The 24,630-nt window shown below is 39.5% G+C and overlaps 1 protein-coding gene across 1 annotated transcript in view; it reads left to right on the top strand.

Annotated features, from left to right (window-relative positions):
* Window positions 1–24,630, top strand: part of LOC126092693 (putative inorganic phosphate cotransporter) — a 200,676-nt gene that overhangs the window by 104,138 nt on the left and 71,908 nt on the right. The window contains exons 3-5 of the mRNA XM_049908419.1: window positions 5,012–5,242; window positions 17,544–17,631; window positions 23,604–23,824. Coding sequence (XP_049764376.1) covers window positions 5,012–5,242; window positions 17,544–17,631; window positions 23,604–23,824 — 540 coding nt within the window. The remainder of the gene's footprint in view (window positions 1–5,011; window positions 5,243–17,543; window positions 17,632–23,603; window positions 23,825–24,630) is intronic.

The following is a 24,630-nucleotide window of genomic DNA, read 5'->3' as shown; positions in this document are numbered from 1 at the left end:
TCAGTGCCCCACTGAGGGTGCAATTGGTTCTGAGAATGGGAGAGCGATACCCTGATGGCTTCTACAATGATCAGTCACTGGCCAATCCAGCCTGCCGACGGAAGGTCACCAGGCATGTACAACAAAGGTAACGAACACACCTTTGGCCTTGTCGCGGAGCAGTTGCAGCAGTGTCCAGAGCTGTCAACTGTGGAAGATCTTCACTGGGCTATTGCTATTCAGTGGGGTGGTCCTGTAGGCTCTGAGAAACAGAGGTAGTGCCAAGTCAGTGACGTGTCCATTAATCACTTTTTCAATTGTGTCTTAAAAGTGTACACCGTACACTCTGCCACACCATTCATCTTCAGGTGAAATGGTGTAGATATGAGATGGGTAAAACCATTATAGATGCAGAACTCATGAAATAGTGGTGAAGTGGACTGTGGACCATTATCAGAGACGATTGTCAGGGGCAACCCTTAGGTCGCAAAAACCAGGGTGGGAGCCTGCACAGTTGCTTCCATTATGGTGGAGTGCATGCACATGGCATAGGGATAATTGGACAGTGCATCAACCACCAACAACTGACTAGAATTATGGAAGGGGCCTGCAGAGTCAACATTGGTGATGTTGGACTTCGCCTGGGCCATGGAGCAGATAGTTGCAGCATCACCACCTGCTACTCTGTATACTGTTGGCACTCACTGATTTTCATAATTGCTGAATTTATGTCAGGCCAGTAGACAAAATGACATGCAAGGACCTTTATTCAGGTCATACCCCAATGGCCATGATGTAGAAAAATAAGGACTGGAGGGTTGATGATGCAGGGGTAACCAAAGTTTGTGCTAAGGAGGAGCATGCCATTAACTACTGCCAGCTGATGATGGAGGAGAAAACAGTTGCAGAGCAGATGAGACTCCTTGGTGGGCAGTTTCTCAGGCTAACCATTGCGCACAAAGTAAATCTTCTGACTGAGCACAAGATTTTTCTGGGTGGCCTGTGCTATGCAATGGCCCATCACCAGAAGTCTACCTACCAATGCTGCAAATGATCATTGTTCTGAAAACAGACAACTTCAGTTTTGTCAAGGGAGATGTTGGGTTCCAGGGGCAAGTGCAATAACACACACACATTTGCATGCAGTGTTATCGATCTATAATGAATCTGAATCTCATAATGACAGACACTGAAAAACAAAGCCCAACGGTGGAGTCATTGTGCTGACCTGTCAGAAAGCTGGGAATGAGGACCAAAGAGTGCCACAAGTGGTTTATGGTTGGTTATGAGATAGAATTTGTTGCAATAAAGGAAAACATGGAATTTCTGGACAGCATACACAATAGTTAAAGTGTCCTTGAATGACTGTTAACATATTTGCGGTGTAAGCAATTTGCTGTTCAGAGCTAAGAGCATTTCTGTGAGCCAAAACTGCCACAACCCTGGATTGGGAGGCATCTGTGTCAAGGACAACCTGAAGGTGCCAAGGCGCAGTGATGACTTGAACAGTGAGTTTATGTGGGTGAAAGCTCTGTTGCAGCCTGCCAACTAAAAAAAATGAACACAATTTGTATGAAATATGTTTAACAGAGGAATGAAATCTGCTGCATTGGGGAGAAGTTTGAAATAATAACTGATTTTAGCCAGATAAGACTGGAATTCCTGCAGATTCCACAGTTTAGATAGGTTGTCAATAGCCACTGTGTGGTGCTCTGTAGGTGTGACACTGTCCTGTGCAAGATGGTGGCCCAAATATTTTATTTCTGTGTGTACTATTGTCTTCAGATGCAACACAATTCAGCCAAGGGAACTAAAGTCAACAAGGTGTGGTCACACAGCCAAGGCTTACGCATGTTTGTCACCATTCCAGTTTTTCATATAAACAAACTGGCATGTGCTAGTTACCTCCAGATGTAAAATTTAGTTAACCATAGCTGCCTGATTGTCAGCTAAAATAAGAAGGGAAGGAATTAACATCATCCTGCTACAGTCCCATAATCCCATGGAGTGTGTACTTAGTTATTAAATCTGTGTTTCTGTTGTAACATAAGTGAGAACAGATAGTAATGGGTTCATTTTTACTAGACTTAAGACCTGTGTTATGTAACAATACCAGAGAAGGAAAGCTGCTACTCACCATATAGCAGAGATGCTGAGTCGCAATAGGCACAATAAAAAGATTCACGCAATCAAAGCTTTCGGCCATTAACGCCTTTGTCAGCAGTAGACACACATAAACACATGCACACACACACACACACACAAACACAACTTGCACACACATCTGTAGTCTCAGAGAGCTGAAACTATACTGCGAGCAGCAGCACCAGTGCATGATGGGAGTGTTGACTGGGTGGGGGTAAGGACGAGGCTGGGGCGGGGAGTGGGAGGGATAGTATGGTGGGAGTGGCGGACAGTGACGTGTTGCAGTTTAGACGGAGGGCAGGAGAGAAGGTGCGGAGGGGTGAAGGGGTAAATAACAGAAAGGAGAGAAATACAAATAAATTAAAAGACTGGTTGTGGCGGTGAAATGACGGCTGTGTAGTGCTGAAATGGGAGCAGGGAGGGGGCTGGATGGGTGAGGACAGTGACTAACGAAGGTTGAGGCCAGGAGGGTTACGGGAACATAGGATGTATTGCAGGGAAAGTTCCCACCTGCACAATTTAGAAAAGCTGGTGTTGGAGGGGAAGGATCCATATGACAAAGGCTTTGAAGCAGCCATTGAGATGAGGGATATCAGGTTTGGCAGCACGTTCAGCAACAGGGTGGTCCACTTTTTTTTTTTTTTTTTTTTTTTTCCTCCACAGTTTGTCAGTGGCCATTCATGTGGACAGACTGCTTGTTGGTTGTCATGCCTACATAGAATGCAGCACAGTGGTTGCAGCTTAGCTTGTAAATCACATGACTGGTTTCACAGGTAGCCCTGCCTTTGATGCAATAGGTGATGCTAGTGAGCGGCCTGGTTTCACAGGTAGCCCTGCCTTTGATGCAATAGGTGATGCTAGTGAGCGGACTTGAGTAGGCAGTGGTAGGAGGATGTATGGGACAGGTCTTGCATCTAGGTCTATTACAAGGGTATGAGCCATGAGGTAATGGATTGGAAGCAGGGGTTGTGTAAGGATGGATGAGTATATTGTGTAGGTTTGATGGACGGGGGGTGGGAAGGATAGTGGGTAGGACATTTCTCATTTCAGGGCACAACGAGAGGTAATCGAAACCCTGTCGGCGAATGCAATTCAGTTGCTCCAGTCCCGGATGGTACTGAGTTATGAGGCGAATGCTCCTCTGTGGCCGGACTGTGGGACTTTCAGAGGTGGTGGGAGACTGGTAAGATAAGGCACAGGAAATTTGTTTTTGTACAAGGATGGGAGGATAATTATGGTCAGTGAAGGCTTCAGTGAGACACTCGGTATATTTAGAGAAGGACTGCTCATCACTGCAGATGCGATGACCACTGGTGGCTAGGCTGTGCGGAAGGGACTTCTTGATATGGAATGGGTGGCAGCTGTCGAAGTCGAGGTATTGCTGGTGGTTAGTAGGTTTGATATGGACGGAGGTACTGATGTAGCTATCTCTAAGGTGGAGGTCAACATCTAGGAAGGTGGCTTGTTGTGTTGAGTAGGACCAGGTGAAGCATATGGGGGAATATGTTTAAGGTGTCCTCACCTTCAGTCTAGATAGCAAAGATGTCATCAATGAATCTGAACCAGGTGAGGGGTTTAGGATTCTGGGGTTTTAGGAAGGATTCCTCTAGATGGCCCATGAATAGGTTAGCATAGGAAGGTGCCATGCGGGTGCCCATAGCCGCACTGCGGATTTGTTTGTAGGTAATGCCTTCAAAGGAGAACTAATTGTGGGTGAGGATATAGTTGGTCATGGAGACTAGGAAGGAGGTTGTTGGTTTGGAATCCATAGGGCATCTGGAAAGGTAGTGTTCGATAGCAGTAAGGCCATGGGCATTAGGAATGTTTGTGTACAGCGAAGTGGCATCAATAGTAACAAGCACGGCACCGTGTGGTAATGGGAAAGGAACTGTGGAGAATCAGTCGAGGAAATGCTTGGTATACTTTATATAGGAGAATAGGTTCCGGGTAATAGGTTGAAGGTGTTGGTCTATGAGAGCAGAGATTCTCTCAGTGGGGGCACAGTAATCGGCCAAAATGGGTGTAAGGTTAGTATGCATGTTGAGGGATTTGGGGAGTGATGGTGAGGCAAGGTTCGAGGATAAGAAATTCTGGAAAGTTAACAGGGGGTGGTTTGTAGGTAGTGGGGTGGATCACGGTTGGATGGAGGAGTGAACTGAGTTAGGCAAGGTTCAATATTGGTCTTAGGTTGAGTCTGATTGGTCAGGTTGGTGGCAAAAAAGTGTTTCCACTGTAGGGACCGAGAGAAGGAGAGTCCTGCATGGTTGAATTTGGGAGTGGGGCAAAATGTGAGGCCTTTGGAAAGGACTGATACTTCTGTGGGACTAAGGCTTCTGGAGGAAAGGTCCATGACTGTGTTGTGGGTCTGTTTAGGTTTTGGGTTCTGTGCAGTGGTGGGAGGGAGTTTTGGAGGGTGGGGTAAGTGTAGTAGATCTGCAAGACAGGATTTATCAGCTATGAGGGGGCGTGGGGGAGGTTTGGAGGTTGTAGTAGAAGTGGTGGACAGTGGTACTCTGAGGCAGGGGTAGGAAGTGAGCAGGATGGAGAGCTTTTTGAGGTGGCTTTGTGCATGTTGCTCAAGTTCCTGCAGGGCAAGAGTTTCAGTGTGTCTTATGGGTTCCAGGAATGAGAAATGTCCTACCCAATATGCTTCCCACCCCTCCTACTGTGGTATATGGTGAGTAGCAGCTTTCCTTATCTGGTATTGTTTGACCTGTGTTATGTAGTATTCTCAAAATGGCCAGCAAGTTGCCTAGTGTACATAGAAATCATGTATACACATCATTTTGACAGGAAATGAATTAACTAATTAACAAGTAAATATCTCCCTTATGTTGAAAGGATGTTCAATTAGGAACTGATGTTTCATACATTTGTCTTCCAACAGGAATATGACTGGGATCCACAAACACGCAGTACAATATTGAGCTCTTTCTTTTGGGGCTATGTGGTATTCCAAATCCCTGCTGGGCAACTAGCAGAAAGGTTTGGTGCCAACATTTTCTTCTCTAGTGCCCTGTTCATCACAGGAGCCTTGTCACTTCTCACGCCAGTGGCTGCAGACCTAGGAGATTGGCCACTTGTCTGTGCATGCCGAGTCCTCCAGGGTGCCTCCCAGGTGAGTTTTCTGTAGAATCATTCATCCTGCAATGCAAGGTGTGTCTTATAACACCATATTCTGAAAGCCTTTGTAATTCATTACAAAGGAAACTGTTTGATTATACTGGGTGCCTCATAAGAGTTTCCAGGCATATTTTCTCTTGTATTTCGGCAGTTACTTACAACTCCACTTTTGCAATATGCAGCTGGTGTCAACCCAAACAAATATTGCTCTTCACACATTTCATGGGGTGCCCAGTGTCAACAGGATGCATCAGTTTGTTTCCCGTTTCAAACAAAATTATTTTTAAATTGGAATTTTACATACCTATTCAATACAGCACTGCCACATTAGTCTAGTGTGATATTTGTTTTGTTGGCATGCTTTAACATGTGACAGAAAATACAAAGAATAACCAGTACTCCTGCAGTAACTGAGCAGCCTGCTTCTGCATAGGTAGCAGTCAGGACAGGCCAAGGTAGTGTTTTTGCTGCTAGAGCACTTGTTATTCTTTGTGTTTTAGTGTCCTTGTTAATACATACCAGTAAAATGAATATCACACTAGATTAATTTGGGATACTTTGTTGAAAAGGCATGTAAAATTCCTCTTTAAAATTAATTTTGTTTGCAGAAGAGCTTCTGTGATGTTTGGAAGGTAGGAGACAAGGTACTGGCAGAACTGAAGCTGTGAGGGTGGATCGTGAGTCATGCTTGGGTAGCTCAGTCGGTAGAGCACTTGCCCGTGAAAGGCAAAGGTCCCCGAGTTTGAGTCTCGGTCTGGCACACAGTTTTAATCTGCCAGAAAGCTTCATGACCAAGGATGACTGACAACAGACTATCCCCACCAATAAATTTTCAGCCAATTTCGATGAAGATGCCACTAAGGCTGATTGTACAGTTAAAAGGCAAGTAGGCTGCAATGCATTATTGGATATCTGCAACGTCTACATGCTCAACTTTCTCACTCAATGCAAGGAGACTGTTCTTCGACACCCTCCTTATTCTCCGAATTTGATGTTGACAGACTTTATTTTATTGTCCCACTTTAAATTAGCCCTGAAAGGGTTACAGTTTGTAAAGGTGCACATGACCACACCGCTTCGAATGATTCCACAATAAGCTTTACAACTGATGTCAGAAGTGTGTTGTAACTACTGTAATGGTGATTACTTTGACAGCCAGTAAAGGTAATTTGTTTGTAATTTTTGTTTCCTTTATTTTCTGAGACCATTCATCAAATTTTTCAGAAACATCTTGTATTTTCTTTAAAAAATACAATTGAGTAACTCAGTGCAAAAAGGGGATAACTCCACTTTTTCCCATAGTATATACCAGACCGTATAAGCTTTAGCATCTTATCCCATTATCATTTTGGTAGGAGAGAGGGTTAAATGCTAGAGATATTCCTGTTTTGCACTGAATGTACACAGTCCAGTCACATTAATAAAACCACTTTCTACTTTCAACGTTGTAGAATGTGAGTCATCCCCTGTTTGCACTGATATCTTTAACAGTAATCAAGTAGATACTATGTTACTAATAGGAGATAAACAGTATCTCTACAGTTAATTCAGAAGACTACAGCCTTTTCTGAGTAGCAACTTCCTTCCTAATTTAATCGTTTAAATTTAGATGACTTAAATGTGAATAGTATTAAGAAGCGTAATGATAGTTTACTGTGAATACAGACTCCTTCTTGAAAGTGTCTGTGGAACATTATGAATGAATGGATGGATGAATTAAAAAGCTGATTTTATGAGGATGTCAAACAGCAGTAATGACAACAAAATTTGAAAATATGCCCTTGCTAACAAGTACAAAGTGTACTGCTCTCAAACACGTCTGATCTCCCTTTATTGTGTAACAGTTATGTTATTCTTGCTTATCAGTGTCATATAATTAATAGATAGATGAGCTTTGTATTCAACTAGGAGAAACAAAAAATAATTTTTGCGTGTAAACAGACATTGGTTTAATGAGAATCGACTAGATCTTTATATGTCATCAGGCTGTAGTTTAATATAGATAATTCCAATATTGTGATTCTTGAGTTTTTCCCAGCGTATTTGATAATCAAAATATCCATGGGTGAACTACCGGTCTACAGTGTCCAATAGGCACAGTATTTTGGCGATCATACATGTCGCCATCATCAGGTGAACTGACGGACTGAGCTCCTGTGAACATGCCGGCATGGAGATCCATACGCTATGGCTGCTCAGAGGGAACTGGGTTTGGTTGTGGCAGCGGCGGACAGCGCCATCACACCGACGTCATCTCAGACGCCGTCGCAATCTGTTCCACCGCGCCACTGGGGCGCGGGGCGCAGACAGCGGAGGGAGCACACTGCAGGCAGAGGGTATTTAAATCGGCCGCTGCCGTGACCGAACCCAGTTCCCTCTGAGCAGCCACAGCGTATGGATCTCCATGCCAGGATGTTCACAGGAGCTCAGTCCGTCAGTTCACCTGATGATGGCGACATGTATGAGCGCCGAAATATTGTGCCCGTTGGACACTGTAGACCGGCAGTACACCAGTGGATATTTTGAATTTCAATATTTACATCAATAATGATCTTGAAAGAAAATGTAAGATGAGGCAGCCTAAACTTCCTATACTTGCTCCAGCGGGTATGTACATTCAGATGTCTATGGTGATGCATGTGTGAATGTGTGTACTTTCGCTAGAGGAAGAGCAAAAGCTTTAAAGCTAGTGTAAATACTGTTTTCTTTTGTGTATTTCTATGTCAGCTATAGGCTGATTTCCTTTGTTTTATGTATTATTCCATCCAAGAATTCCCATTGTCAATATTTGTTTATACAAATGTTGATGATTTTTTTTTATAGTTTTGACTACCTTCTTTCAGATACAAGGGGCAGTCAAAAAGTTTCCATTCAAAGGTTGCACAGTCCAGAGTCTGTTTGCCAATCAGGCAAAACTGCTGGGAGTATTGAGGCATTGTCCTGCTGACGCATCAGGTTTAAGATACCCATTTGGTAAAACACTGTGTCATGCTACATGAAGAGATGTGTAACTGCATGCTGCACATCCTTGTCTGTCAGGAATCATTGACCCTTCAAGGCCTTTTTATAGGGACCAAAGGCATGATAATCATGTGGGGAGGGATCAGGACTATAGGGCATGTGCTCAAGTGTCTCCCACTTGAGTTGGCACACCTTTTGTGTTATGACATTTGTGATATGGGGATGCATGTTTTTATGAAGCAGCAGCTCCTCTTGCCATGCACCATTCCATAATCGTGGTTTTCAAGACACATGCTGCCCCATACACATTCTTTATTCTTTGATGGATATCTACCAGTGTCTGTAGTGTTTGTCCTTTGGCAGCCAAGAAAAGAATAACAGCACATAGTTCCTGTTTGGATGCTTTTAGTAATAATGTCTCCATAGTTCACTTTTCCATATTTACTGCACATTGGAAAGACATGAATACCACTCTGATCCCTTGTCTGCATGTCAGTGCTTAAATACCCACATCGGAGTCACACTATGTTGAATATAAGCTGCAGCACTTCACTGAAATGGAAACTTTTTGATTGATCCTTATACATTCAATAAGTGTTGTCCAAAAGTAGTAAAAAGACATGGAAACAAATCAAACATTGACGTAAAAGTGTACATCAGTGGTTTACACCTATCCCCAGAAAGGTACTTTCATAATGAATATTTAAGACAGATGAAAATGCATTGAAACAGATGTACTTTGTTATCTTTAATTAAAAATCAGAAATCATAAAATAAATCAAAGTACAACATGATCATGTACTGAGGAAGAAACATTCTATTGAAATTTAAGTCTTGCAGTCAAGAAAAGCTTTTCAATACTGTATTTAAGAACCTATCTGTTACATTATTACACTGCCACACACCAACAAACAGTAAATGACATCAAATTAAATAGAAGTATTGTGAAAAACCAGTTACAAGTGAAATACACTGTGAAATAGAAGCTACTGGAGACTAAAACAAATTTTCATTTTCAAGACATGTAAAATGATTAAGAGATGAAAGAAATTCAGTTCATTTTTAAGTATCACATGGTCCATGGTAAACAATCTAAAAATATGTAGAGTATTACTTGTGATAAAATTCTGAAACTGAAGAATTAACAGTATCTTCCAAACAGCTTTAATATGTGATACAGCATTTAAATGTTCGGAAATGCTGCATAGAGCACAACCTCATGTCTCACAACAACAAAAACAGCAGACAATGTCAAAAACTGCTTACGGCAGTCTAGTGCATATTCCTTCATGTGATTGTAAAATTGGTCACTAGATTGAAACACCAAGTGGGAAACATCATGTGTTCCTAGGTATACTATTCCACAGGGCTTTTGTCTCCGAATGCTGTGGACCTGTAACTGCTCAAAAAAAATTTTAGTGACACATCGGTGTAGTGACCCTGGAAGAATTTCTTCATCTGAGTTTTGAAAGCGTGGATGATTCTATCAGCTTCTCCATTTGATTGTAGATGGGGGGGATTGGAACGTGCTGAATGCCAGAATTTGGACCATTGTGAGTTATGAGCACTTCCAGTAGACCTTCAGTCACAATAATTTTTTCTAAGGCAGTGATGCTGTTGTTGGTTGACATGGCATTGTCTTAGACAATGTACAGAAGTTGGGAGTAAGCATGATCCATTATCAAGAATATGGTGTTAAACACTGGCTCAGCAAAATCAATGTGTACCTGCTCCCACAGGCGAGCACAGGGTGGCCAAGAAGCAAACGAATGTCATGGGGCTGCCTGCTGGCTTTGGCAGGATGGACATGTTTGGGTGATTGATTCAATATCCTAGTTCATTCCCAGCCAGTAAGTGAACCTGCGAGCCAGGAGTTTAGTTTGGGCTAACCCCCCCCCCCCCCCCACCCCCACCCCTGCCAATGAACTTGGTGCAATAGTTGTAGGATGTGCCAATGTATAGAATAAGGAGTGACTACTCACGGGTGGCTCTTAATCGGAAGCAAGTGAAATTACTTCATCAGTCAACATGAACTGATGGCAGCATTAAAGAACTGATGGAATGCTGCAGAAGCCTTGGGAGATAGTTGTTTGGGTCATCCGTGAAGTATATGATTCTGGAATTGTTGGAGTACTTCATCACTACCAGTTGCGTCTGGGACCTGGAAGCTGGTAATGGGTGAAGAATCTACAGTGGCTTCCGCTTCTTCATCAATATGAAAATACAGAATTTCTTCTTTGTCAAACTCTGAAATGGGTCCCCATGGAAGGCGGGAGAGGGCATCAGCTTCAGCGTGCTCAGTAATGTTGTGGAAGTGAATCTCTTACTGGTAGTGCACAAAAAATGAAGTCCAGCACTGGAGGTGGTGAGTCTTGGAATCTTCACTGCTGGACTGAATAAGGAGACCAGCGGTTTATGGTCTGTGATGAGGTGAAACTTCACAAAACGTAATTTCTTTAATGCAAAGATGATAGCCAGTGCTTCTTTTTCTATTTGGGAGTTCCTGTGTTGGTTGTCAGTCAATGTTTTCGATGCATAGGTCATGGGTCACTCAGAGCCATCCCCCTCCTTGAGTGCAAGGACCACTCTCATCAGATTTGTCCATTGCAATAACTATCTGCTTTATTGGATCAAAATGTGCGAGGCACAGGGCCATCAACAACTGGGATTTCAACCTGTGGAAGATGCACTTGCAAGCTGGTGTCCAGTGGAAATGCACTCCTTTCTTGCACAAGTGGGACAAGGGGGCAGTTTCTGTTGCTTCTGCGGGTACGAACTTTTGATAACACGATATCTTCCACAGGAAGGAACAAATGCTTAAGCGTTATTAGTCTGGGAAGTTTGATTACGGCTTCGACATGTTCACCCACTGGACAAATGCTTGAGCTGGAAATGATGTGGTCAAGGTACTCAGTCTCAGGCTGGAAAAAACATTTTTCTTTTCTTCATTTTAGGCCAGCTTCCCTTAAGATGCTGAATAAAAATTTCAGATTGCTAAGGTGTTCCTCCGTGGTTCTCCCTGTTCCAATGATGTCATCTAAATAGTTAATGCTTCCATCCACTTTGAGTACTAATTGTTCCAAAAACTGCTGACAAATGGTGGAGGTACTTGCTATACCAAACATTATGCATTTCAAATGATAAAGCCCATGTGGCATGTTAAGTGTAAGAAACTGTTGAGATTTTGCATCAAGGAGAAGTTGGAGGTATGCATCCACTAGGTCTGTTTTACAGAATAAGTTTCCACCTTTTAATTTTGACAATAATTCTTCTGGCTTCAGAATAGGATATGTCTCAATCTCTGAATAGGGGTTGATAGTTACTTTAAAATTGCTGCGCAGGCGGATCTCCCGCAATGGCTTTCACACTGTGACTAATGGGGTAGCCCATTGACTAGAAGGAATAGGTTCTAGAACTCCAATTGCAGTTAGGCAATCCAACTCTTCCTTTACTTGGTCTCTCAGAGGTAACAGAACGATGCGGGCTCAAAAGTACCGAGACCATGCATTACATTTAAATGCAAAGTGCACCTCAAAATCGTCTGCAGTGCCAAGTTGTGGGGTGAACAGGTCCTCATAATCCTGGGAAAGTGTCTTTAGGTCTGAGTATGGAACATCTTTGGATACCAAATTCACAGAATCATCTACTGAAAATCCAAAGTTCTGAAAAATGTCAAGTCCAAACAAGTTCTCAGTGGAATCACTGTTAATGACTAAGAAGGCTGTGTGGTGTATGACATTATGATATGTCATTGGAAGTTCAACTTGACCACATCCTGGGATGGTATGCTCATTATACACCATTAGATATCTCTTTGTTTCTTGCAAGGGAGGAGCTCCAAGTTTCAAACAGGTACCGCAGTTCTGAATGCTCATGGCTGTGCCAATTCTATTTGTAATTGACCTGGTTTCTCTGCAATTTGGACTTCTATGAAAAGGTTATTCGAGGTCTTTTGATGGTTTATAGTGGTTACCAGATTAACATCCATCTGTTGGGCAGGAGGCTGTCTTGCCTAAGCCTTTACGTTGACGTTTCTTAAAACAATCTAGACATGACAGCAATTGTTTCAGTACCTAAGACTGGTTCGATCAGCTCAAGTGGGGTGGAGGACGTTGTTGGTTAATGGTACGGCATCCCACCTGTACAGTTGCTATGTCAAAATTGCCACTAGTCTGGTCATTGGCTGCTGGCTTGGATGTGTTTCCATTAATGTCTTCTATGTCGATCCACAACTCCAGTTTATTGCCTACTGCTCGGGTCACTTTGAAGCTTTGTGCTATGTCCAACACTTTGTCTAATGATGGATCATCAAGCGGAAGTGCCTCATGCTGGAAATCCCTGTCTGGAGTACCCTGGATGATCATGTCCCTGATCATATCTTCTGCATATGACTCCTTACTTTTAGGGGCAACAAAATGCCATTTTCATGCTAAATCTTGCACCTCTAAGCCCCATTCTCTATGAGTCTGGTTTAGCTTTTTCTTGCATCAGTAAAATGCCATCCAGGAGGAAATAATGCCCCTGGTAATATTTAGTCCACAACAAACGAATATTTGAAAAGGTGAGCTCTGAAGGCTTAGATAATGGGGCCAATTTGCACAGTAGCCAGTAAATCTCGGGTTTTGACAATGACAAAAACAAAGATTTCATGAGGCTGGCAGCAGTTACCTTGAATGCATGGAAATGCTCCAATAATCTTGATCCGCAGGCTTTCCAGTCCTCGAAAGGCTCATCAACAAAAGGAAAAGTCAGCACTTGCACTGTGTTGCTTGTGACTGCAGTAAGCTTTGAAGAAATGGTTGGAGGGTGATCAGTAGCAGCTTCTGGTTCTCATCCTTCTGATGAATAAGTTGCATGAGTAGAGCTTCCAATGTAGATGGTCACTGGCTCATTGCCATTTTATTGCTGTATAACTAGAAATAACACAATAAATATATCACTGTTCTTAGTTTATTGACACAATATGGATACAAGTAATTCTGTTACCAAATGCCAAGTTGTAGATGAACATTTTGTAGAAAATTAAATAAATTGATGGTGGTTGTCCCAACGTCCGGGAAGTGCAAGTGAAATGCAGAATTCTGGCAGAAGTCACAAGTCCATTGACATAATAAGCCTAGTGAACATTGAAGACCAAGTTCCAGTATAGCATTCAGACTCCAAGTCGAAAGCACAGTTGAATCAACATTGAACAGCAGGTCTATCACAGCGTCACATTTCTGAGTTGTGGAGTAGAAACATAGCATGATGAGACCTGGATTGTAGACATTAGCAGCAGCATTAAATAAGGCTCCATAGTTAATGGAACTGGCAGCTGTGGTCACTGTATTTTCTCAGCCAATCACTGAGTGTTATGGGTGCCCAATTGCTGTGTTTTTAAATGCATGCCTGCAATGTTGATAGGGGGCCATGCATGGAGAAGTGTGGCCAACGAAGCATTTCTCGCTTGCTCATAATGGAGCATGTCATTGCTCAGTGTGGAAATTTAATAGTAGTGGATGCCACATGCACCTAAGGAAGATCGTACAGTCTTGGTAGTACACTACCATGTGGTCTTAACTGCTTGATGGTCTCTGGAGGTAATGAGGAAAAATTCAGGAGTGTACATGTCTTCCATTCCACATGTGCTGTAGGGTCATGATCAATCTTGCAATACATAGTATCACTAAGTAGGCCACACATCTTCTCCAAATATGAACTATGAGGCCTTTAACACCGCTAATGTCCAAATCCTCTCAGAGATTTCATGGTGTTGCCCTTTCTTCAGTGGTTATATTACTGCATTGAGGAAGAGTTTTCAAAAGAGCACAGCAAGTTTTCCTTCTTATTTCTTTGGTATGAAGTTGGTCTTCCTTTACGGCCTGCAGTGAGTAATATTGACACTGACAAATATGATTTAGCCAAACATCTTGCTTTCTTGCTGAGATCATTGGTTGGCAAATGTCCATGCCATACACGGAACTCAGCTGATTTTGTCAACAGACCGGGGGCTCTCCACCTAAGTAGTTTAGATCTTTTAGTGAGTTTTGATGTAGTACATCTTTTTGCAAAGGTGCCTCTTGCTGATTCTTTAGCGCTGATTGGTAAACAGTTTCAGGTGGGCATCACTGTTTTGTTTCAGCATGTTCTTTCCTCAACATATTTAATGTTTGACCAAGAATATTTTGAACAGACTGACGGCATCACCATGGGCAGCCCCTTGTCTCCCCTCGTGGCTAACTTTTTTATGGAGGATTTTGAGGAAAGGCACTTTAGGCAGTGCTTGTTAAACCAATTGTTTTTTGGAGGTATGTGGATGATACTTTCATACTGTCACCCTACAGAGAAGATAAGTTAATGGAGTTTTTACGTCATCTTAACTCGATTCATGAGAACATTTGTTTTACTATGCAATTAGAGAAAGATGGTTGTCTCCTATTCCTGGATGCTTTGGTAAGATGGAAGAGTGACAGCTTTCTGGGACATTCTGTTTATCGTAGGCCCACTCACACTGATTTGTACTTACATTCTCAAAGTTGTCGTAACCCATCCCAAACTATGAGTGTGCTTAAAACCCTTGTAAACAGAGCCCATATAGTGTTGGATGCAGATAGTTTGCCTAAAGAGCTTGCACATTTAAAGACAGGGTTCAGAGGCAATGGATACTCTACCTGGCAAATTATCAGGGCATTCGCAGTTAAAACCAAGAATTGGGAAGTGGATAAAGAGGAGAATACACCAACAAAGTCCATAGCTTTTCATCCCTTTGTTGGAAATATTTCCTTCAAAATAGCAAAAATCCTTAGAAATTTTCAGGTGAAAGTGATTTTCTACCCACCATCTAAGATTTCAAACCTGCTGGCATCAGTGAAGGACAATTTGTTATTGCAGATGGTGGGAATATACAAAATACCTTGCCAAGGTGATATGGCTTATATAGGACAATCAACGCACACAGTAGAAGAAAGCTGCATGGAACATAAATATTGCATTCACCTTCTGCAACCCAGCAAGTCTGCAATTGTGGAACATTGTATCACCAACAGACATTCAGTGGAATGTAACAAATCATTAATTTTGGTCACAGCAACATCATTTGAGACTCCTTCATAGAAGAATCCATTGCAATGAACATCGTGGAAAATCTAATTAACCATGGCAGCAGCAGCAGCAGCAGGGTAATGTGTAAAATCCTGTCATCTCTGAGATTTGCTCCAGATGATGACACCAGAATACTTTGATGACTGGAGTGAGCAGCAATGCCAAAGACAGCTGTACTTTGCAGTTGCACCAGCAATGGCAGTGCCACCAAATGGTGTGGTCCTTCTCTCACCATGATTCTGATGCATACACAGCAATACTTTAAGCATGCTATCTAAGATGGAGCAGGGAATGTCTTTGTCAGTCTTAAATGGCTCACCTGAAGATTAATGGCAGGTGTCCAATTGAAATACCATGGAGTGAAGTTTACTATGTCTGGCTGCAATCCTGAAATCTCTTCAAGCATTTAATTTGCTGGTAAAATTTTAAATTTCACAAGTTTTCATCTAGTGGAAGGAAGGAGCTAAATGTATTGTATATGTCTTAAAAAACAATACGTTCTGTAGCCCACCTTTCAAACAACTATGATTATGGAAGTTTCTTCATTATTTACAATCAATTGTCAACTACACAAATAAGAAAATCAGCAAAAAGTTAAACAAACAGCCAAAGTGGCCATGTGTGTGTGAGCTGTGCTTAAGTGAATGTATGTGTGTTTTCTGTTTCCAAAGAAGGCCTTTGGACTGATAGCTTAAATGTTTAACGATCTTTTCATTGTGTCCATCTGTGACTCAACATCTCCTCAATGTGATGGGTAGCAATCTATCCTTTTCATAACACTGTTGTTAAATGCACAATCAAATGACTGACCAGCTCACTACTAGACTTAGTGAAATCCAAAATAGTTATACAATAAACTTCTCAATGTACTTTGTCTCAAGCATATACAGTCCCATTAGAGATGTTCAGGAATGTTATACAAAACTGGCTAAAAAGGCACTTTACACAGTATAGAAATTAATGGGTTACCAAAGAAAGATTTTACATTTTGATTGTCATTGCTTTTATTTTGTATGTTAATTTATATGTTACACTTTTACCCTTACTATTGGGTTTTCCAGTTATACAGTATACAGATTATACAAAGTGTTGTCTTTATTCTTGTGTTTTACTGTTCTCCAGTTCACATTGTGTTCCATAGAACTGTACTGTATATAATTTGGTTTGTACAAACTATGGCATTGAATAGTGATGATTACATTGAAGCTCAGATTGAAAAATGTAGATTCTGAATGATATTTATCCTTCTGTTTAATCCAGACGTTAAAAGCATTAGTTACTCATTCATACCAGACTTGTAAGTTTTAAGATATGGTTGAGGCTTAAATCCTGAATTAATTTTTGTTATGATAATTGACTGAAAGGATTTCTGCTTCATAGTGGAATCAGTGTTTATCTTTTGTTCTTTTTCAGGGTTCCTTTATTTTTAAGTTTGTGTGATTTTTCACTGCACAGAGTATATAAAAAAACTAATAGCACATTTAATGTAACTGGATAGATAAAAAAATCTATTCATCATGTGGTGGCAGGGGGACATTCATGTAAAAAACAAAAAAGAAAAAGGTTTTACTTATGCAAGCTTTCAGAGCTGCAGGGAAGGAAAAGGGGTGAAGGGAAAGGAACTAGAGTGGCTTAGGAAAATGGGGAAAAGGGATAGCTCCCTCTTTATCCCCTTTCAACCCTTCTGCTGGAAGAAGGAGCCACTGGTTCCAAAAGCTTCCATAAGGGAAACATTTTTTTTTTTCTCCTGGCATCGCTTGGTGAATAGATTTTTTTAATCTATCCAGTTACATCATATTCTCAAAAATTGCTTCTTTTTCATTGTTATTATAGCGCATTTATTTATAACTTAGGTTTTTTAAAACAAATAACATATTTATTTATAGGTAAGATTTGTTTTACATTTTACAATCCTAAAGAATTATTTGTAGTCAGGCTATATGGAGTTCAGTGAACGGTTGGTGCATATGGAGAATGAATTTAGTCTTAAACACCATTAACAATAAATAACAGAATAGCATGTGCATCTTTCCAGTTTTGCTTTATATATATTTCAGTTGAGGTTGAAAGTAGCAGAGTCAAATCACTATCACACTAGCTTACTGAAGTAATGTACAGCGTGCACTTACAGAAATAGCATGAGTCAAATCAGAGAAAATGATGAAATTGCATTATATGTTAAAGAATTAAAAGACTGTTCAGTCATGAACAGCAAATTAACACACATTTCATCAATTTCCATTCATTCTTTCCAGGGATTCCTGTACCCTTCAATACACACTCTACTTTCATTATGGGTGACACCAGAAGAAAGTGGGCTGTTGGGGACTATAGTTTATGCAGGTAAGCTAGTTTAACTTGCTTTATTAGTTAGGCAGTTTGGCTTGCTGGTATAGCAATAAAGTGCTTGACTGGAAACTGAGAGGTCGCAGGATCAACTCCAAGTCAGATCACAGATTCTTGAGTTTGTGTTTTAACCTAACGAATGATGTGAGGAGTCACCAGGAATGATACATGGTACAGGTTTCATGTTAAGCTGTAGGTACATTTCCCTGATTGGATAGTTGAAGCACTGATGTCCAATTGAAAGATTTGCACCAGGCCATTGAAATTGTAATTATTACTACATTATTAGTTAGGAATATTACAAGCTTTAGTAGTTGATGAATATCACAAAGCTCTGACAATAATTCATTTATTTAGCATTATAATTATGTACTTCAATGATTGAACAGGTTTTGGAAAAGCTTTTCATATAAGGATGGTTGGACATATCTGCAAGTATAGGATATTGAGTAACCCTTAATATGGATTCAAGAAGAGCTACTCTGCTGAACATTCCATCTACCATTTCACTGAATGCATATTAAACTATCTGAATGACAAGATACTGAAATATTTTGTGATCAAAGTCGTTTGACTAGGCAGTCACAACACTCTTTTGGAGAAATTTGAAGTTTGTGGCTGCTGAGGTACAATGAGTGAGTGGTTCACTTCATATTTAACTGGCAGGAAGCAAAGGACAGCTCTCAGCATGAATCTTCTTCTATGTCAACATATACCTCTACATCCATAGCCTGCAGACCACAGTGATTGGTGGCAGAAGGTATGTCCCATTGCACTAGTCACTGAGGCTTTTTCTCATTCCATTCATGTATTGAGTGCAGGAAAAATGATTGCTTGAACAGCTCTATGCATGCTGTTAGTCTAATCTTGTCTTCACAAGCCTAATGCAAGTGATATGAGAGGGCTGTAGTATATTCCTAGATTCATTACATAAAGTTGGTTCTAGAAACTTTCTAAGTAGGCTTCATGGGATATGTTGCATATGTCTTCATCTGCCAATTCAATTCTTTCAGTGTCTTTCTGAGAGTCTCCCATGGGTCATACTAACCTGTGACCATTCAAGCTGCCCTTCTTTTTATCTGTTCAATATACCTTATTAGACCTATTTGGTATGGATACCAAGCACTTGGGTAATATTCTAGAGTGCGTTACATCAGTGTTTCCGATGCAATCTCCTTGTAGACTGATTGTATTTCCTTAGCATTCTCTCAAGAAACTACAGCTTGCTACCTGCTTTACCTATTACTGAGACTATGTGATCATTCCATTCCATACTCCTCTAATTTGTTACACCCAAGTATTTGTATGGTTTGACAGATTCCAACAGTGACTCACCACTGCTATAATTATAGGATATCACACTTTTTTTTAATTTTGTGAAGTGCACAATTTTACATTTCTGAATATTTAAAGCGAATAATGATAACAAAACTCATCACTCAACAACCATTCAAATTATCATAAAAATTATAACAGTTAAAGAATGCTGAAAAATTAACTAATGTCCAGGGAAAGTTCTATAATTACATGGGAAAGATCATCCAAATTTAATACTCTATTATGGAACTAAAATGTTGAGAATGGAAGAAATCTGAAAAATAGGTTATTGGATAACACCTCATACAATGTGTGATAAGATCCTAATGATACCAGCTGTATAAAACTAAAGACGTAAAACTTAAATTCCCATGTAATTTGCACGTTTCCCCCATATTGCTAACAGGCTGATGGGGTGTAACTAGTCCATGGAGGTTAGCAGTACAGTAAAAGGCAGAAGGCCATGGTGCTTAAGAGAGAAACAACGTAAACACATGAGCAGCTGCAAGAAGGAAATAATAATTAGGAAAACAACCGAAAGCTGGGAATCACATTACGTAACTTTAAAAAATCCAAAGTTTATTGTAGGTATAAAATAATGAATAAAACATAATCTGCTTTATACCAGTATCTTAATATTATAAAATTGCCTAAGGAGTAGTATTTGAGTATTATGCAGTTGCTAAATTAATGTGAAAATCATCCTAATAGCTACTGGTCACAGCCCAGATAAGCAAAATTTGATAGATATTATTTATTCTATTCAACATTTTCACTTTGCCTTCATCTACTACCAACATTCCTCAGAAAAAAGAATGCTGGATGGATGTTTTTCTTTTCTAACTTTCTGCCAACATATTCTGATACACTACCAAAATAAGGTACTCTGTGATAACTTGGCCTGACACTATTTTGATCATATGTAATTAACTTGTGGCTGAACCAATAGTGTTTGCTGAATGGACAGAATGAGCAGACCTTTTCTTATTGAAGAGTAGATCAATAACTAAGTCACCAGTAAGAGGAGAAGATCTATAAAGATGAAAAGATTTCCCTGCTCTGTCCATTTAGCAAGCACTACTGATTCAGCCACAACATTAATTCCATCTAATCAAAATAGTCTAGGGCCAAGTTATTACAGAGTACTGTATTTCAGCAGTGTATCAGAAAAATATCCGTCTAGCATTTTTCATTATGAGGAGTTTTGGTAGAAGAAAAAAGCATAATGAAAAGGCTGAATAAAATAAATATAAGGGTTCTGGGTTTTTTGATATTGCTTACAGTGGATGCCCCCAGAAATATATAGATCAGATGGGGCACTATTTTAATATATGGTTGAAAAAAACACTGAAATCTCGCTGGCCCCAAATCAGCTATTCGAGCTCATCTAAAATAAATAGGTCACTCTATTTCCAATATTGAAAAAAAAATTGTGTATTATATTTAAGGGAACAGAAGGAAACATTTTAAATATTTTGGACGAAATACATATCACAAATACATAAAAGTGAGCCACAGGTTCAACTTTGAATAATCAGATTGAACTGAGATACTACAATATCATATTGTATCTTGATGATCTGAATTGTTGCTGCTAGCTACTAGGATGATTTTCATGTTAATTTAGTGATTGCATAATACTCAGATACCACTCCTTTGGTAATTTTGTAATACTGAAGTACTGATGTAAAGCAGATTATGTTTTATTTTTTATTTTATACCTGCAATAAACTACAGATTTTTTGAAGTTATATAACGTGGTTCCCAGCCTTCGGTTGTTTTCCTAGTCATGATTTCCTCCTTGCAGCTGCTCATGTGTTTACTTTGTTTTTCTCTTAAGCATCATGGCCTTCCACCTTCTACTGTACTGCTAGCCACCATGGTCTGCTTAACCTCATTGGCCTGTTAGCAATATGTTGGAAGTACACACATTACAAGGAATTTTAAGTTTTACTTCATTAGTTTTATACAGTTGGTGTCAAAAGGATCTTATCATGCATCCTATGAGGTGTTTTCCAGTAAGCTATTTTTAAGATTTCTTCCATTCTCGAAACTTTGATTCCATACTTGAGTATTATTTTTGGATGATCTTTCCCATGTACTTATAGAACTTTCCCTAGATGTTAGTTAGTATTTCAGCATTTTGTCCCTGTTTACAGTAGTGTCTCAATCATTTTTAGTTCTTTCTTCTGCTTTATTATAGGCCTGGCTCATTCAGCAGTCAAGTGATGAGCATCTTTTGGGTGTACTCAATTTTATTATGATGGCCCATCATTGTAGTTCGTCTCTTAACATGAATAATTTTCTGAAAGCTGGGACTCTGTAATTGTCCATCTGCATTATGACATGTAACCATTGTTAGCATGTGTTGCTGTTTCTTTTTTGAATGCCAATGCTGCGGTTCTGTATTTGTAACATTTAAAAAACTTGACAGATAAACATGAAGATGCATCTATACTGATGTGAAACTGGTAGTTGAAAATAAAAGCACTTCCATACAGCTATGCAGCTTTTGGAAACACCTCATCATTCTTGACTTTTTAGTTGTTATAATTTTATGATAATTTGAATGGTTGTTGAATGTTGTTATTGTTACTTTTATTGTTAATGTCTCCCAGCCGTGATGGTCTCCTGAGAAAGTTGTTTGTATTTAAAGTGAGATGCCAATTTTTGCACGACTTTGAAATCTTATCACAATCTGACTGCATATCAGGCTGATTTTCTTACACAGTAATTCTTTGTAGATAAATGCATCATCTGCAAAAGGCATTAGGTTAATATTATCTGCAAGATCGTTAAGATAGAACATGAACAGCAAGAGTTCCAACACACTTCCCTGGGACACATCTGAAGTTACTTTTACATCTGTCAGTGACTCACTATCCAAAATAATGTTGTGCGTCCTCCCCACCACGAAGTCTTCAACCCATTCACATGAATTGAAGACGGTACCCTGAATGAACAGAATAATAAGTGTATGTGTGGAACTGAGTCAAATACCTTTTGGGAGTCAAGAAACACTGTACCTGTTTGACTGCCTTGATCCATGGCATTCAGGACATCTTGTGAGAAAAGCACAAGTTGGGTTTCATGTGGTTGATCTATTCAGAATTTGTGCTGGTTGGTATGAAGAAGGTTTCTCTGTTCAAAATACTTCATTATGTTTGAGCTCAGAATATTTTATAAGATTCTACAACAAATGAGTGTCAAGGATATGGTATGATAGTTTCATGCATCACTTATGTTGCTCTTCTTGTAGATGAGAGTGATCTGTGCTTTCTTACAACCACTGGGCATAGTTTTTTGTTCAAAGGGTCTTTGGTACATTATAGTTGAAAGAGTGCTATCTCAGCTTCAAATTTTCAGTATAGAAGCTAATAGGAATTCCATCAGATCCTGGAGCTTTGTTCAGTTTTAACAACTTCAGTTGTTTCATCCATCTTTGCAGTGGTACACAAATTAAAGTGAACAATACTCTTGAGCTTTCTGTTATAAAGGGACATTGAAAGCAGGTTACACATTTCTGCTTTTGTTTTGCTGCTCTCAATTTCGGTTTTTGTCTCATCTGTGAATGAATGGACACTAACTTTGGTGCCATTAACAGCTTTTACATATTACCAGAATTTCTTTGAGTTTTATTAATTGATGTTTCAGTACTATTTTGATATGGTAGTCATTGAAGGCTTCATGCATTGCCCTTACGACAGCTAACCACGTTTCATACAGCTTTTTTCTGTCTAAAGCCCTATGCTTTGTTTTACATCTACTTTGTGAACATCTTCTGGACCAAATTTATGAAAGAAGTATTTCACAAAGGTGCTTCAGCTAAGGAAAACTTAAGAATAAAAGTCACAAGAAAGGACATCCACCACTTTCATCAGAAAGTCCATCACTTTCTAACTTTCATCTGGTTTCACATATAAAGAACTATGAGCTTTGAGTCCAACACCCTGACTCCAATTTTGGTTGCTATGTATCTGAATTCCAGAAAATTTTATGTGCAATGCTTGATTCAGTGTAGACCATTAATGGATAACCCTGGTATCTGTAGGTAATTTTTCTTTGTCTGCAGCTGCATGATATTGGTTTTTTGAGATTAACATTTAAAATTTGTATTTGAACCTGTCATAAGTTGCTAAACAATCATCTTGTCTGTGCCTGAAATGGGTGTTTGAATGTCAGTACCATCAGCAACATTATATTTTTGTGTATTCATTTAACATTTTAGCTAGGTCACTGATGTAGGTAAAAATGGAAGCAACACCGATACCAAACCTTTTGGAACACAATATTTTATGTTTCCCATTCTGGGTTTAGATTAAAAACTTGTACAAGATGTAAAGTTAATCTAAGTATTTTAAAAATTGAAAAATATAAATATTTCTCTTTGTATGTTTCTGGCTTTAATTAGGATACTATCTGTAAAGGAAACTTTCTTTTCACATTGAATATTGTACCAAAATTGTAATGAATATTTTATTATTTATAATTGTCATGAGAATCCACACTGATAATAATAATAATAATAATAATAATAATAATAATAATAATAATAATAATAATAATAATAATAATAATATTTAGAAGAAGAAGGAGCGGCAGTAACCATGATGAGAAGGACATTTACTGTAAAAGAGTGTCTTCTGTAACAGGGGCTCAGCTGGGAACAATCATATCTATGCCTCTCTCTGGTGTCTTGGCTAGCAGCAGCCTTGGCTGGCCTTCTGTCTTTTATATATTTGGTGGAATTGCTGTGGCGTGGGGGATCTTATGTGCTATTGTTGGAGCCAGTAGCCCAGCAAAACACAAATTCATAACTGGTGAAGAGAGAAAATTCATTGAAGAATCTCATAAAAACAGATCATCTGATAAGGTATTATTTTTATAATTATAAGGATGTATGAAACTTTAAATATAACTTAATATAACTTTATAAGAAAACTGCTCTGAGTTGCCATATTGTATAAAAATCATCAAACCAATGTTGTGAATGTCCCTGCAATTATAAGAGTGTGCTGAATGTTGCTGTAAAATATATGGAGTATTCCATCCAGGTCAGTAAGTGTGATAGCTGTGTGCACATGTGCTGACTGTCACAGTCTGGTAAATTCTCCTTCATCCTCACCTCTCGTTGAGCTTTTTGCGTCCAGTTTCTCTTTTCATAAAAACTCTTTTCTCTTATTTTGCTTTGTTTTATTATTATTATTTGCGTAACAACGCATATACGAAAAGAGCCGCGAAATACCTTTTAGTAATGCTGTGCCTTGAATTTCTTTATAATCATTAATTTTCAACAAAACAGAATATCTTGGGTTCTTATTGTTCTGTATCTGGCTTTCTATTAAAGGAACATTTCTCGTTACTGTAACTCACTATAAAAGTCAACATATCTTCCCTACTTTATCGTTATTGAAAATGAAAATTACTTTGTTATGAAATACTGACGTTACAGTTCGCAAAGATTGTTCAACATCAAAATTTTGCAGTGGATTTTTGTCAAGAGTAAAACACCAATAATTACCATGACTAGCACAAGAACATGAGACTATTGTCGGAGAAAAATACCTTTTTACTATAAGGTTTGCCAGACCAGAACTAAGCACAGCAAAATTCCTATTATGTTACGAAGGTAAATTATCTCTTTTGTACTGTTAGCAATATATTATCAGCAGCCCGCGT

The sequence above is a fragment of the Schistocerca cancellata genome, chromosome 1 (genome assembly GCF_023864275.1).
Source record: "Schistocerca cancellata isolate TAMUIC-IGC-003103 chromosome 1, iqSchCanc2.1, whole genome shotgun sequence".
NCBI lineage: Eukaryota > Metazoa > Arthropoda > Insecta > Orthoptera > Acrididae > Schistocerca > Schistocerca cancellata.
The sequence above is the reverse complement of the archived record's forward strand: the minus strand, read 5'-3'. Positions and strand labels throughout refer to the sequence as shown.